The sequence below is a fragment of the Grammomys surdaster genome, unplaced genomic scaffold (genome assembly GCF_004785775.1).
Source record: "Grammomys surdaster isolate TR1022 unplaced genomic scaffold, NIH_TR_1.0 166, whole genome shotgun sequence".
Taxonomy (NCBI): Eukaryota; Metazoa; Chordata; class Mammalia; order Rodentia; family Muridae; genus Grammomys; species Grammomys surdaster.
The window spans coordinates 2,431,504-2,446,022 of NW_021604614.1; the positions used below are offsets into that span (position 1 = coordinate 2,431,504).

Genomic DNA, 14,519 nt, shown 5'->3' on the forward strand with positions numbered 1-14,519 from the left:
GGCGTGGCTCAGTGGTAGAGCCCCTGCCTAGAATCCCCCAGTGAGGGATGGGGGCGTGGCTCAGTGGTAGAGCCCCTGCCTAGAATCCCCCAGGGAGGGGCTGGGGGCGTGGCTCCATGATGGTCTCTTGGCCATCACCATCAAAGGAAGCCTGGAGCCAGTGTCCCGTGCCCTGCACACTTAGTGCTGGGCCACAGCGGCAGCTCTTTGTCTTTGCAGGTGGAGGTGGTGCTTTTTCTGGAATCCCAGGTACGTTAAAGCTGCTCTCCCAAAGTTGAGAGGACACTCTGGGGCTAGACACCCAGAAACCTGTCCATATGTGCCAGATCTCCCTCATGCCTCTCGTTTCAAGGCTTGTTGAAGAGTTTAATCACACAAGCATAAGGACCTAAGCTCAATCCCCCAAAACTCACATTCCAAAAATTAAAAAACAAACAAACCCCAGGCCTCTACCCAAAGTGTCATCAGTCCCCAACCATGAGCGCTGAACCAAGAGGTTCTCAACCTGTGGGTCGCGACCCCTTTGGAAGCCAAATGGCCGTTTCATAGGGATTACATATCTGCTATCCTACACATCAGCTATTCACATTACAACTCGTAGCAGTGGCATGATTACAGCTATGAAGTGGCGACAAAATAATTTTGTGGAGGAGGGGGTCACCACCACATGAAGAACTCTATTAAAGGGTCTCTAGAAAGGTTGAGAACCACTGTCTTAACCCAAATTCTATCAATGTGGATCCAAAATGAACCCAGACACCCAGCAGTACACTGAGGTCCGCATAGATGAGTGTAGGCGTGGGTCCCTCAGCTCCTACTTGGGCTGTCACTGGAGAGTGCGTCCCTGACCCATGACAAAGAGATAGGGAGGTCCCCAAGGCAGAGAAGTTACAGAATGCCAGCAGGGAGGAACTCATTCCAACTGAACAGAGAGTAGATTTTCTGACAGGGAGTTGAGGAGATGCCGCCACACCAAGGTCTGGGACTTTGATTGACTTTCTTTATCTTGCAGGGGTCGGGCCCTTTGGGGGTCAGCAGCCTGGTGTCCCACTGGGTTATCCCATCAAAGCTCCAAGGCTGCCAGGTAAGCCAGTGATAGGTTTCAAGATGCTTCTTGACTCAAGGTGGAGGGAGATGGTTCAGTGGGTAAAGCACTTGCTGCACAAGCTCAAATCCCCAGAACCCACATAAAGCTGAGTGCAGTAGCGTGCATCTGTAACCCCAGTACTCCTAGCTGAGGTGGAGGGGGATGGGGACAGAGACAGGAGAATCTCTGAGAGCTGGGGTAGCCTGGTGTACACAGCAGCAAACAACAAAGAGACCCTTCCTCAGACGAGTGGAAGAGGACTGAACTGAGGTTGTCTTCTGAGTTCCACTAGCACATAGCAGTATCCACACATCCACACACGCACTCACACATGTACACATATATATTATACACACATGTGCACAAACATACACATGTGTACACACACATTGGTATCACGCACACACAATCACACAAACTCATGTATACACACAGTGGTATCCATGCATACACACACAAATGCATACACATGTGCATACATACACACCAACACAAACATGTACACGTGTACACACACATATATACAAATCTGTATCTATACAGATTTGGAAACACACATACACACAATGGTATCCACCCATACGTACACTCATACATATGTATACACACATGCACTCACAAACACATACACATGTATGTACATGTACGTACAAGCACGTGATAATAATAATAGGCATGCTTTTCTGAGCCTCTGCTGGAAAATCAGCCTCAAGGGGACTTGCTTGGCCCTGTTCACGCTGGGATAAGCATCAGTACTTACAGGGCTACGGAGATGGCTCACTTGGTAAACTGCCGTACAAGTACAAGGAACTGAATACAATCCTCAGAGCCCACATTAAAGGAGAAAAACAAAAAAGCCAGGCATGGAAAGGTAGGCTTATGATCCCAATGCTGGAGAGGTAGAAACAGGAGGATCTTTAAGGCTTGCTGGCCAGCAATTCTAACCTACTTAGCCAGCCCCAGGTCCTAGTGAGAGTCAAGATAGATAGCTCCTGAGAAATGACACTCAATGTTGTTGTCTAGCCTCTGCACACACACACACACACACACACACACATCCAGGCAGGGTTGTACTGGGTTATAAGCCCTGCACTCTGGAGGCTGGACGCAGGAGGATTATATAATTTCAAAGCCAGCCTGTGCAACAAATGAGGCATACAATGATTTGGAGGCCAGCCTGGGTTACAGAATGGGACCCTACCACAAAACAAATCAAGAGAGAATGAATTTTAAAAAGAAAGAAAGCACTTGGGAGGCAGAGGCAGGTGGATTTCTGAGTTCGAGGCCCGCCTGGTCTACAGAGTGAGTTCCAGGACAGCCAGAACTACACAGAGAAACCCTGTCTCGAAAAACCAAAAAAAAAGAAAGAAAGAAAGAAAGAAAGAAAGAAAGAAAGAAAGAAAGAAAGAAAGAAAAACCCACCATGCATCTGAAAGACTCCACCGTGTCTAGTTCCCCACTGTCACCACCCTGTCATCTCTACCACAGCCGTCAGTCCAGACAATGGCACAGCCTCTGTGGGGAGCAGGCACACAGGAAGATGCTCAGACCCCAGGGGCCATGCTGGTACCTAGGTCTGGAGAGGAATACCTGTCCTCTCTCTGCTCTCTCTACCTGAAAGACTTTATTAACAAGTGGTGATCCTCACGAGAGTGGAAAGCACCTGTTGTGGGGAGGTCTGTCTGATCAGGCAGAGGGGAGACAGGCAAGGCATCTAGACCTACCTCCACCAATCCACCCATCGCTGCCTCCTCCACCCATCCCTCACCTTCTACCCTCCTTCTCTCCATACATGCGTCCATCCACCCATCCATCCATCACTCCTTCCTTCTCCCACTTTCCATCTGTTCATCCACCCACCCATCCATCCATGCATCATCTGTCCATCATCTGTCACTCCTTCCTTCTACCCACTTTCCATCCATCTATCCATCCATCCATCATCTGTCCATCATCCGTCACTCCTTCCTTCTACCTACTTATCTCTCCATCCATCCATCCATCCATCCACCACTCCTTCTATCCACTTTCCACCCATCCATCCATCTATCTATTATCCATCCATCTGTCCATCACCACTTCTTCCTACCCACTTTCCATCTGTCCATCTGTCCATCCATCCATCTGTCTGTCCATTCATCATCTATCCATAATCCATCACTCCTTCCTCCTACCCACTTTCCATCCATCTGTCTGTCCATCCATCACTCCTCTCTACCCATCCTCTCCATCTATCACGTCTCCCTTGTACCCATTTATCTCTCCACTATCCTGCCTTCCTCTACCTATTCTTTTCCATTCATCTGTCCATCATTTCTTCCTTCTAATTCATCTCTCCATCTATCCCTCTTTCTCTCCATCTGTTATACAATTCATCCTTCCATCCATCCATATACCCTACATACCCTTTCTTCCTTCCCTGTCTCTCCCCTAACTATCCATCCATGCACTAACCCTTCCCCCATCCATCCTTTATCCTGTCCATAGGTGGCTACGGACTGCCCTATACCAATGGGAAACAGCCCTATGGTAAGTAGTGCCCTCATGGGTTTGCGGGGCTCTGATCCTTTCTAGTCCTATGGGATGGCAAGGGTACTGAGGTCCCAGCCATGGGCCAAGAAAACACCCAGCAAGGCACTAGAATAAAAATTCCCAAAGGACAAAGACTAACACAGGGAACTTGGCCTAGCATTCAGCTGTGACCCTCTTTCTTATTACAACACCTTGAGCAAGCTATTGTTTCCTTCTCCAAGCCTCAGTGTTGTTATCTGTAAACTGGGATGGCATCCCCTATGCATACTTGTATCTGTATACAGTTTTGTTGGAGGTGACGGGGGAGACTTGGGACAAGTGGGACAGGGGACAGCAGAGTGGCAAGGTCTATGTGAGTGACAACCAAGCATCTTCTTTACAGGAGTGGCTGGTGCAGGGGGCAAAGCTGGTTACCCAACAGGGACAGGTAAGAGAAAATAAAATCTCACCTGCTTCCAGCCAAAGGGACACCAATGCCCCCTTCCAATCTCCATGGACCATCCAAAACACCAGCTAACCCATCCAACCCTTGGTCCAAGCCTAAACTCTGAGCTAGGTTGGGGCAGCTCTTTGGCCTTTACTGGCTATGAAGCCCGCAGCTACATCTGAGTGTCTGTGAGGCTGGGAGCTCAGTGCTCTGGGGATACCTGGACACCATCACCATCTTTAGTGTCCCCTCACCTCCGCTCTTGCAGGGGTCGGATCCCAGGCAGCAGCAGCAGCAGCTAAAGCAGCGAAGTATGGTAAGTCCCCTGGGGACCCTTGCCATTCTGTGATAGAAGAATAACAAGCCATGTGGTTTCTGCATCCCCGCATCCATCTTTCAACAATGTGACCCACGGATGTAGCTCTCTTTTCCCTTTTCTCTATCCACCTACCTATCCCTCCATATCTCCCTCCCTCTATCTATCTATCTATCCATAATCTACCCATCCATCAGCCCCTCTGTTCCTCAATCTTCTCCACCCATCCACCCCTCCTTATCTCTATCCATCCCTCTACACTTCCCTCTTTCTCTTATTCTACCCTCATCCATCCTTCCATCCATCCATCCTTCCATCCATCCATCCTTCCATCCATCCGTCCCTCCATCCATCTGTCCTTCCATCCATCTATCCTTCCATCCATCCATCCTTCCATCCATCCGTCCTTCCATCCATCCATCCTTCCATCCATCCTTCCATCCATCCATCCATCCATCCATCCTTCCATCCATCTGTCCTTCCATTCATCCTTCCATCCATCCATCCTTCCATCCATCCATCCTTCCATCCATCCATCCTTCCATCCATCCATCCTTCTATCCATCCATCCTTCCATCCATCCATCCTTCCATCCATCCATCCATCCATCCATCCTTCCATCCATCTGTCCTTCCATCCATCCATCCTTCCATCTACGCACCTGTTCCTCCACCTCTCCCTTTCAGCATCCATCCCTTATCTATGGCACATCTCTGCATCTGTCCCCTCACACATCCCTCTCCTCCTCTCCCTCCCACACCCATTCCTTCCTGATCTACACATACACATGCCCATCCCTCCATTCAGGCATCTCTCATCCTTTCACCCACCCTCCCCCATCCATGCCCCTTCTATCCTCCTCCCGTCCTTCCTGTCTCACCCCCTACAACCTTCCTTTCCCTCCATCCAGTGCCCCTTTCTCCACTCACTTATCTCAGGGGATGTGGACACAGCCTTGACAGTCATATTTCTCCATGGGGAAAATGAGAGATGCTAACTGAAGAACGTGACCTGTCATTCAAGACTTTAGCATACTGGGGGGGGGGGGGGTGGGGTTGTTGCCCCATGGGCCAGACACAAAGAACATTGACTGTGAGGACTCAGCATTTAGGAAGTAGTGACAGACACATTGGAATTTTGAGGCCTTCCTCTGCTACATAACAAGTGTGAGGCTACCCTGGGCTATATAAGACCCTGTCTCAAAACAAAAACAAAACAGGAAGGAAGAACCCAATCATAAAGGGTAGGTACCACAGCCATTAGAGAAAGAAATATAGGCAGCAGCTATATAAACATTTTTAATGTTATGCATCCATTTCACGTGTACTAAAAAAAATGTAACCCCTCCCCAAGTCCATAGTCCCTTGGAGAGCCAAGCTGTGGCTACCACCGGTGTGGTGGAAGCATCCTCTCCGCATCCAGATGGAGGTCAGCTCACTAGGGCCAAAGTTTTCTCCTTGGTCTGCAACCCAGGAGGCCTTCCTGTTTCCAGGTCAGGAGGGCACTGAAGACCCTAGCAGCTAAGGGGGCAGAAGTTAGAGGAGAAACCGATCCTGCCCTGTGTAGGCCCCCAGACTCTCCCCCCGCCCCCTGCACAGAGGCCCCTTGGCAGACTGGGATTGGTGGGAATAACTGGAATCTGGGAACTGGAGAGCCTGGAGAGAGGGGCTGCCAGAACCGGGCAGCCAGACACTTGGACTAGGAACTTGGCTGAGTCTTCGGAACACAGGGAAAGGAAGACTTCAGCATTCCTTTGGGGGCCCCTCTGGCCCGCGGAACGGAGCTTGTGGTTTGTCAGTATGTATCGGTGATTAGAAAGGGATTTGTCTGTGAACATTGGACTCCCTTCATGAGCAAGCTGAAATGGACACTTTGGGGGGCAAACCCAAGAATTCGGAGGCAGGAACCTTCCCAAACAAGCCCAGCTGGAGAGATTGAGGCCTGTTCCTGGGTGGAGAGGATAGTGGGTAAAAGCCAGCATCCCACCAAGAAGCTGAAATAGCAAGATTGATGCATAGTTCAAGGCCAGCCTGAGTCACCTAATTGAGACCCTGTCTCACAAAACAGCAGATGGTAAGGGGCCTGGGGAGGTAACTCAGTCAGTACAGTGCTAGCTACACAAGCAGGAGAATCTGAGTCCCAAGCCCCATAATCCTTAAAGAGAGAGGAAAGATTGCACACATTTATAATCACAGCACTGGAGTAGGAGAGACAGGTAGATACCTGCGACTCACTAGCCAGCCAGGCTAGCTGCCACACACCGTCCAGGTACAAGTGAGAGATCGAGTCTCGAAAATCAAGATGGGGTCTGAGGAGAGATGGCTCAATGGTTGAAGCGCTTACTTAGGATTGGAGTTTGGGTTCCCCTTGGAAGGCAGAGATGGGGAGTTCCTCAGAGCCAAGCTGGCTAATAAGACTTGTCAAACTGATGGAGAGACCCTGGCCCAATAGATAAAGTAAAAGTTCATCAAGGACTGTTCCACGACATCACCTGGGGCCGCCACATGCACAAATGCACAAACACCCATATGCATGTGCTTCCACATGCATGGGGAAACATGCATGCACTCACACATGTGCACACGTGTAAGAAAAGGCTAAAGGGGAAAAAAAGATACTGAGGAAAGGTTAACATCTGCCCTTGACACACTTATACACATACACAAGTATACTCATGCAGGTACACACACACACACACACACACACAATGTGCTGGCCCCTCTGAAGCTTCCCTGTCTGGCCTCAGAAGCTCTGGGGAGTCACGTGGCACCTTGTCCCAGCAGGTGCTGGAGGAGCTGGAGTCCTCCCCGGTGTTGGAGGGGCTGGCATTCCTGGTGGTGCTGGCGCAATCCCTGGGATTGGAGGCATTGCAGGTAATGTTTCTCCCAGCTGGAGGGTGGAGGTGTCCTTGAGGGGCCACAGTGGCAGCGCCTCACCCTCTGCGCCTGTCTTTCCAGGCGCTGGAACTCCCGCAGCAGCTGCTGCTGCAAAGGCTGCTGCTAAGGCTGCTAAGTATGGTGAGTGTCCACCCCGGAAATGGGAGGCTCGGGGCCCTGCGTGAACACTGGAGATCCATAAGGATGGGTAGACTTTGCCTCTGTTCACCTGGGGACATCTCTGACCTTCCCCAAAAGGAGGCTTTTGTCCATATTGGTCACCCTGTCTCAAAGGCAGCTCTCACTCTGCATGGAGTTTGCAGGGGAAGGGATGGTGCCATACAACACCTGCCTAGAATCCCCAGTGAGGGGCTGGAGGGTGGCTCAGTGGTAGAGCCCCTGCCTAGAATCCCCCAGTGAGGGGCTGGGGGCGTGGCTCAGTGGTTGAGCCCCTGCCTAGAATCCCCCAGTGAGGGACTGGGAGTGTGGCTCAAGGGTAGACTGGGAACATACGCAAAGTCCTGGTTTCAATTCCCAGTACTGCAAATTAAAACATAATAACAAAAGAACAAAGCAAAACAAACAACACCGTGCCCCCCTCCCCCTCCCCCACAGCCTAAGTTCCTATAGCAGACATTTTGATTTTGCTTTAGAATTAATCGTGTTCTTCCAGCTACATATCCAAACTAGAGGTCCCTTTGGGCTCCATCTTAGTCCATCCCCTGTTCTCTGATGAGTTGAGTCTTTGTAGAGGGATCACCAACCCATCCACATGGGATCCTTCACTCACTACAAACTGTGGTCCCCAAACTGACCTATGCATCTGTCCTAGGAGGCCTACAGAGGCCCCCACAAGGCTCAATCCAGGACAACCCTCTTTCCGTCTACAGGAGCTGCTGGAGGTGTAGTACCTGGGGGACCAGGAGTCAGGGTCCCAGGTGCTGGAATCCCAGGTGTTGGTGGCATTCCAGGTGTTGGTGGCATTCCAGGTGTTGGTGGCATTCCAGGTGTTGGTGGCATTCCAGGTGTTGGTGGCATCCCAGGTGTTGGTGGCATCCCAGGTGTTGGGATCCCTGGTATCGGAGGTCCAGGCATTGGGGGTGGACCAGGTAAGTAAGTTGGGCTCTGCGTGTGCGTGCGTGCGTGCATGCGTGCGTGCGTGCGTATGTATGTGTGTGTATAAGCAATATAAATTATTGTCGAGACTTTGTGCCCTCCCTAAAACTTCATTCATCTATATAGACCCTTGGCCAAGTCTGACACCCTCCATTTTGGATCATAATAACTTTCCAGTTAGCTTCTAGCTGCAGCAGTATCTCCATCCTCCCTCCTAATTCACAGTGTGCGGCCAAAGGCAGGAACCATGCCCTCCATTAGTATGCACCCACCGCTTAGCTAAGTAGGTGCTCAGTAAGTGGTAGATGGATAGCAACGTGGATAGACTGGTCAAGTGGGTGGCCATAGAATTGGTCACGTCGATGAGCAGTTGAACTGACCAATGAGGGGGTGAGCAGAGGCTGAGTAGACACAAGAAGAGGTGAATATGCAGGTAGAGAGGAGGGGCGAAGGACAGTTGGGAAGACGAGCTATCAGATGGGAAAGCAGATGGGCATGCAGGGAGGAATCTGCACACATGGTTAGAAGGATGATGGATGCATGCACGGGCGAATGAGTGGCTACGGTGATGGATAGACAGGTAGACAGGCTGACAGACCAGCTGATGGGTGGATGGGCAGGTGGGTGGGTAAGCTGATGGGTAGGTGGACGCAGCTGTGGATGACTAAGTGATCGATGTCTAGGTTTCCATCCATGCGTTCCTCCATCCTTCCATCTGTCCATATACCCATACGTACATACACTCATCCATGCATTGATCTATCTACCCATCAACAAACAAATGGATAGAGAGCTAGTGGGTGGGTAGGGGAACTGAGACCTAAGGACAGAGAGTAGATAGGCAGAGACGTGACAGAGGGTGAATGGACAGATGAGCAGATATCACAGCTCTACTGATTAATAAGAATAATACGGAGTAACAGACAGGTAGACAGGGTAATACACATTGACCACCTCTCCTCCATTTTCTCCTGAGCATTGTGTCCCCTTGATCTCTCCAGGGGTTGTGTCACCAGCTGCAGCTGCTAAAGCTGCTGCCAAAGCTGCCAAATATGGTAAGTGCCCTGACCATCCCTGAGGTGGCTTCCACTCGCCAGAGTGACAAGCCCTCTATCCTCTTGCTTGGAGGAGAGCGGCTCACCCTGGGAACGTCCCAGGCAGAGTTACTTGGATCCTTTGGATCTCAGGATAGTGTCTCTCCAATTATCTACCGACGTGAAGCCATGGCGCTAAGTGATAGGACCACCCCAGGATGCCATCCCCAATCTAGATAGTGTCCCTACTCTTCCATGCTTTGGCCGAAGTCCCTTCAAAGGACAGAAAGCCTGGTTAGAGTAAACCCACTCACATTATCATAACAAAAGGGTGCCTCCCCCAAATACCCAGGGAATCAGGAAAGACTAGAGTTCATGGAGGAGACTGGTCAGGGAGCCAGTGAATCCCAGTTTCCTGTCCTCAAGGACCAGGTTAAAGGAAGCATGCATCCTTTCTCCCAGACAGTGAGCATCCTTCCAGAGCTTGTCCAGCATCACCAGAGACTCTTTTCATGGATTCTCTCTCCTCCACAGGAGCCAGAGGTGGAGTTGGCATCCCGACATATGGGGTTGGAGCTGGCGGCTTTCCTGGCTATGGTGTTGGAGCTGGAGCTGGACTCGGAGGTATCTTTCCCCATGAGCTCTAGTTGCATCTCTGAGAAGCTGCGGGAGGAGAAATGGGTGTTTCAAGTCATGCGGGGACTTGGAGAGTAGATGTGGGCTTTGGCGTGCTAGGGAAGAGAGAGGCAATCTTCATAGCATTTAGGAACTGGGAAAGGTACAATCCTTGTTCAGCAGTAATCTGGGCAAAAGAACTCATTTATTTCTCTGTGTATCTATTGATCCATCCATTCATACATCTGTTCATCCATCTATCCAACCATCTATCAATCCATCATCCATACACTCGTATATTTATCCATCCACCTGCCCACTAATCTATTGCCTAATCATCCACTTATCAGTCTGCCTCGTCATCTCATTTATCCATGTATCCAAACACCGTCCATCTCCCGTTCATCCACATATCTACCCATACATGTATACACACGTCTCTCCAGCCATCTGTGTATCCATCCATCTATCTGTCTATCCATCCATCCATCTATCCATCCATCCATCATCTGTCTATCCATCCTTCAGTCTATGCATCCATTCATCCCTCCATTTACCCATCTGTCCATTCGCCCACCATCCATCCATCCCCACCGACCTACTCCCCTACCTGCCTGACCACCTGTCTTCCACCTCCCCATCCTCTTAACTCTTCTATCCACGTGCCCACCTGCTCTTCCCTTTTTCCAGCAGGTGCAAGCCCAGCTGCTGCTGCCGCCGCTGCCAAAGCTGCCAAGTATGGTAAGTGACATTGCCCTGTCTGCTGCCCTTCTCTCTGTGGAGCCCAGGCTCTGAGTGATGGCCAAGCAGCCTCACATTCGGGCCTCCGGAGCAAAGACGCAAGTCCACAACCCCCACCTGCCTTCTAAACCGTGCTCAACTCTTCCACCATTTCCACTTGCTGTGGAACCACATTACTGATACCTTGTTTGCCAGCTCACTCCAAAAGAGTGAGCTGAAGGTGCCAGACAAGTCTGCCCCCCACCTCTCTCTCCATTTATCCATACACACATACATATACACATGTGGGTGCTTGTGTGGTGGTGGATCAATGGATGGATGGATGCGGTGAACACAGGGGCTCATTCTTCTCTTCTCCAGGTGCTGGAGGAGCCGGAGCCCTGGGAGGCCTGGTACCAGGTGCAGTACCAGGTGCAGTACCAGGTGCAGTGCCAGGTGCAGTGCCAGGTGCAGTGCCAGGTGCAGTGCCAGGAGCAGTACCAGGTGTGCCGGGCACTGGTGGAGTGCCAGGTGAGCTATGTTTCCCATCCTGAGATGGGTCTGTATTGTCTTATAGAAGAAGCTTGGGGCTTGGTATTTTACAGATAGGAAAACTGATACCAGAGATGAATGCGGAGGTGGGGAGAACTTCCTCTAAAGCAGTTGAATGGGGAGGGGCGCTCCGTAGGAACCTGGTTGCTGATCCCTCACAAGCGTCTCCCTTCCTGGGGAGACTCAGCCAGCTCTAAAGAGCCTCCTGTCGCCAAGAGTTCAGTGATCTGCCTTTAACTCTGGGATATTTCTAGTTCCCTACCAACAGAGGACCCTTCACTCAGGTGGCCTTAAGTCCTTTGTTATCCACCAATCAGAGATCAAAGGGAGATGATTGAAAGACCTTGCTATTCGAGGATCCCCTTCTTAGCTATGGTTTTTCCAATTTCTCTTCTGCATGCTTTTCCCCCTCTAGGATAAAACTACCCTTATGTATTTTTTGTTCATAAAGGAACTAGGACTAGGAGTGTGGCTAAGTGGTAGAGAGCTTGCTAAACATGCAAAACAGTCCTTTCCGATATTGTAAAGAAAGAAAGGGTCACTCTGTGGGTAAAGGTACTTGCAGCCAAGCCTGAAATCCCACATGTCAGAATGAGAGAAATGACTCACACAAGTTGTCTTCTAATACCTATATGTGTGCAAGCATACACACACACACACACAAATAAATAAATAAATAAATAGGTTCATTAATTAACACAAACTTTAAAAGGAGAGAGGGGGAGCACTTGGGAGATGTTGCAGGGGGATAATGAGCATTGCAGTAAGTTTAGTGGGCAGAGGCTGGATCCCCAGATCCTACATAAAAGCCAGTGGACACGGTGGCCTGCTTGTACTGTTAGGGTATGAGTGGTAGAAACAGGGACTCCCCAGAGCAAGCTGGCTAGCTAGATTAACTGAAACAGCGAGCTCTGGATTCAGTGAGAGACTCTGCCTCAAAGTACATTGTGGGATCGTGATTCCTGGACTCATATATGGGAGGAAACCTCAGAAATCAAATTTCCCAAAACAGATCTATATAGTCAATACTTTCTTCTACAGTCCCCAACAAAACCTTTATAAACTTTATTTTAAGGGTGAGGAAGGAGTCATTTCCTATGACAGCTTGGCATAAAGGAGCTACTAGGAATTTTTTTACTTAAGAGCATCCTAAACAGGACTGAGATCCTCGTAGGTACAGGGCTGCCTCATCTTATGCTCCCTTTACCCAAATAGGAGCAGGCACCCCTGCAGCTGCAGCTGCTGCCGCCGCCGCCAAGGCAGCCGCCAAAGCAAGCCAGTATGGTAAGTTGTCCCCCTCTGTACCTGACCATTGACCCCCAGACCAGAGGCTTCTCACATCTCCTGCTGAGGAGCTAAGGGTGGCCTTGAACTCCCGGTCTTTCCACCTCCACCCCTCATATGCTAGTATTCCAGGCACTGTGGTGCCAGGGTTTGTTTATACAGTACTCGGGGATAGAACCCAGGACTTCCTATATGGCAGGTAAGTGCTCTACTCTCTAAGCCATATGCCCAGCCCTGAGTATGAGCTGTTCTCACAGCCTTTAGCTTACCTGCTCCTCTCTAGCAGCGTAGGACGGCCAAGCCCTCCATGACCTGCCCCAACCTACATCTGAAAGCTCCTAGTTCCCTAGGACTTGTTCTCTCTGCATCTCAAGCTAGAATCCAGCCTCATCCCCTTGAGGAGCTGCATTTCTTGATAGATGCCAAGGTCAGCCTTCCTCTTGATAGTTGTCAAGGTCAAGAATGTACACATTTCCTAAATGTGATTAATCCAGAATTATGATTAACGGTAGATGCTCCACTCCTTGGAGCTCAGCTGGGGTTCAGTCATGGGCTAGCCGGTGGTGACACCTGGCCTTAGCAGATCTGGGAGCCAGGTTTGTTAGTATTGGCATATAATCCCGGCTACTCAAGGAGCTAAAGCAAGGGCATTGAAAGTTCAAGTCCAGACTGAGAAATTTAGTGAGACCCTGTCTCAAAGTAAATAATATAATAATAATAATAATAATGAAAAAATCTGGGACCTTTTCATCAGCAGTCATGGAACTCCTGCTTAGAATGCCCCTGTGAGAGATCAGAGATGTGACAGTGATACAGCACCTGCCTAGAATCCCCCAGTGAGGGGCTGGGGGCGTGGCTCAGTGGTAGAGCCCCTGCCTAGAATCCCCCAGGGAGGGGCTGGGGGCGTGGCTCAGTGGTAGAGCCCCTGCCTAGAATCCCCCAGGGAGGGGCTGGGGGCATGGCTCAGTGGTAGAACACTTATCTAGCATGTCCAAGACTTCCCATTTATTCTCTAATACAAAAAAAAAGTAAAACAATAATGAATAAACCTGCTTGTCCTCCACCATCCCTCAAAAGGTTACAAACTACTAAATTTACATCTGACTCTTATTATATAGGAGCAAAAAGAGGCCCAGCAAGGGAAAGTATCTGCCCCAAGATCGCACAGCAAGTCTTTACCAAGGCTGGGAAGGGAACCCATAGCTCCTGACTCAGCTGAGGCTCTTTGCAACAGCCCCTGCACTCTTTGTTTACGCCTTGATTACAGATAAACTATTCTCTCTCTTTTAGGTTTGGGCCCTGGTGTTGGTGGGGTTCCCGGTGGAGTTGTCCCTGGTGCTGTTAATGGTATCATAGCTCCTCGAGTTGGCACTGTAATTGGTGGTCTTGGAGGTGAGCTATGGTGGATGAGTGGGTCTGGGGGTTCCCCGGAGCCTTCACGAGTGCCATCTTGAATGTTCTTCCTCTTTTCAGGAGCAGGGACGCCAGCTGCTGCCAAATCTGCTGCTAAGGCAGCTGCCAAAGCTCAGTACAGTGAGTGCGCTTTGATTTCTCTCCACTGTCCCCACCCACCCAGCGAGGACACACAGCCCCAGCACAGCCACAGGAAACAGTGTCTCAGATGCTGCATCCTTGCTGTCCCCCATAGCACCTAGCAGAGGGCTCAGAAGTACAGACCCAGCAAGAGAGAGGCCTGCCTTCCAGTCTTGGTTCCCTAGATAGCTGAGTGACTTCCAGAGTTTATGTATCAAGTGTGGGGGTCAATGGCATAGCTACACACAGAAGGTCACTAGGAGAACGTAACAGGTTCAGGGTGAGGATGTGGTTCAGGTGGTAAAACACTTATGTAGCATGCATGACGCCCCGGCTTCCATCCTCAGCACTGCCTAAATCAGGCATGGAGCATGCATGACGCCCCGGCTTCCATCCTCAGCACTGCCTAAATCAGGCATGGTGGTGC

General features: G+C 50.3%; 1 protein-coding gene across 1 annotated transcript in view; it reads left to right on the plus strand.

The window, feature by feature from the left end:
- Nucleotides 1-14,519, plus strand: part of Eln (elastin) — a 46,052-nt gene that overhangs the window by 20,978 nt on the left and 10,555 nt on the right. The window contains exons 12-26 of the mRNA XM_028765941.1: nt 220-249; nt 1,013-1,084; nt 3,575-3,616; nt 4,002-4,046; nt 4,315-4,362; nt 7,146-7,235; nt 7,320-7,379; nt 8,129-8,347; nt 9,356-9,409; nt 9,923-10,012; nt 10,694-10,744; nt 11,105-11,254; nt 12,491-12,559; nt 13,850-13,951; nt 14,033-14,092. Of these exons, the coding sequence (XP_028621774.1) occupies nt 220-249; nt 1,013-1,084; nt 3,575-3,616; nt 4,002-4,046; nt 4,315-4,362; nt 7,146-7,235; nt 7,320-7,379; nt 8,129-8,347; nt 9,356-9,409; nt 9,923-10,012; nt 10,694-10,744; nt 11,105-11,254; nt 12,491-12,559; nt 13,850-13,951; nt 14,033-14,092 (1,182 nt within the window). The remainder of the gene's footprint in view (nt 1-219; nt 250-1,012; nt 1,085-3,574; nt 3,617-4,001; nt 4,047-4,314; nt 4,363-7,145; nt 7,236-7,319; nt 7,380-8,128; nt 8,348-9,355; nt 9,410-9,922; nt 10,013-10,693; nt 10,745-11,104; nt 11,255-12,490; nt 12,560-13,849; nt 13,952-14,032; nt 14,093-14,519) is intronic.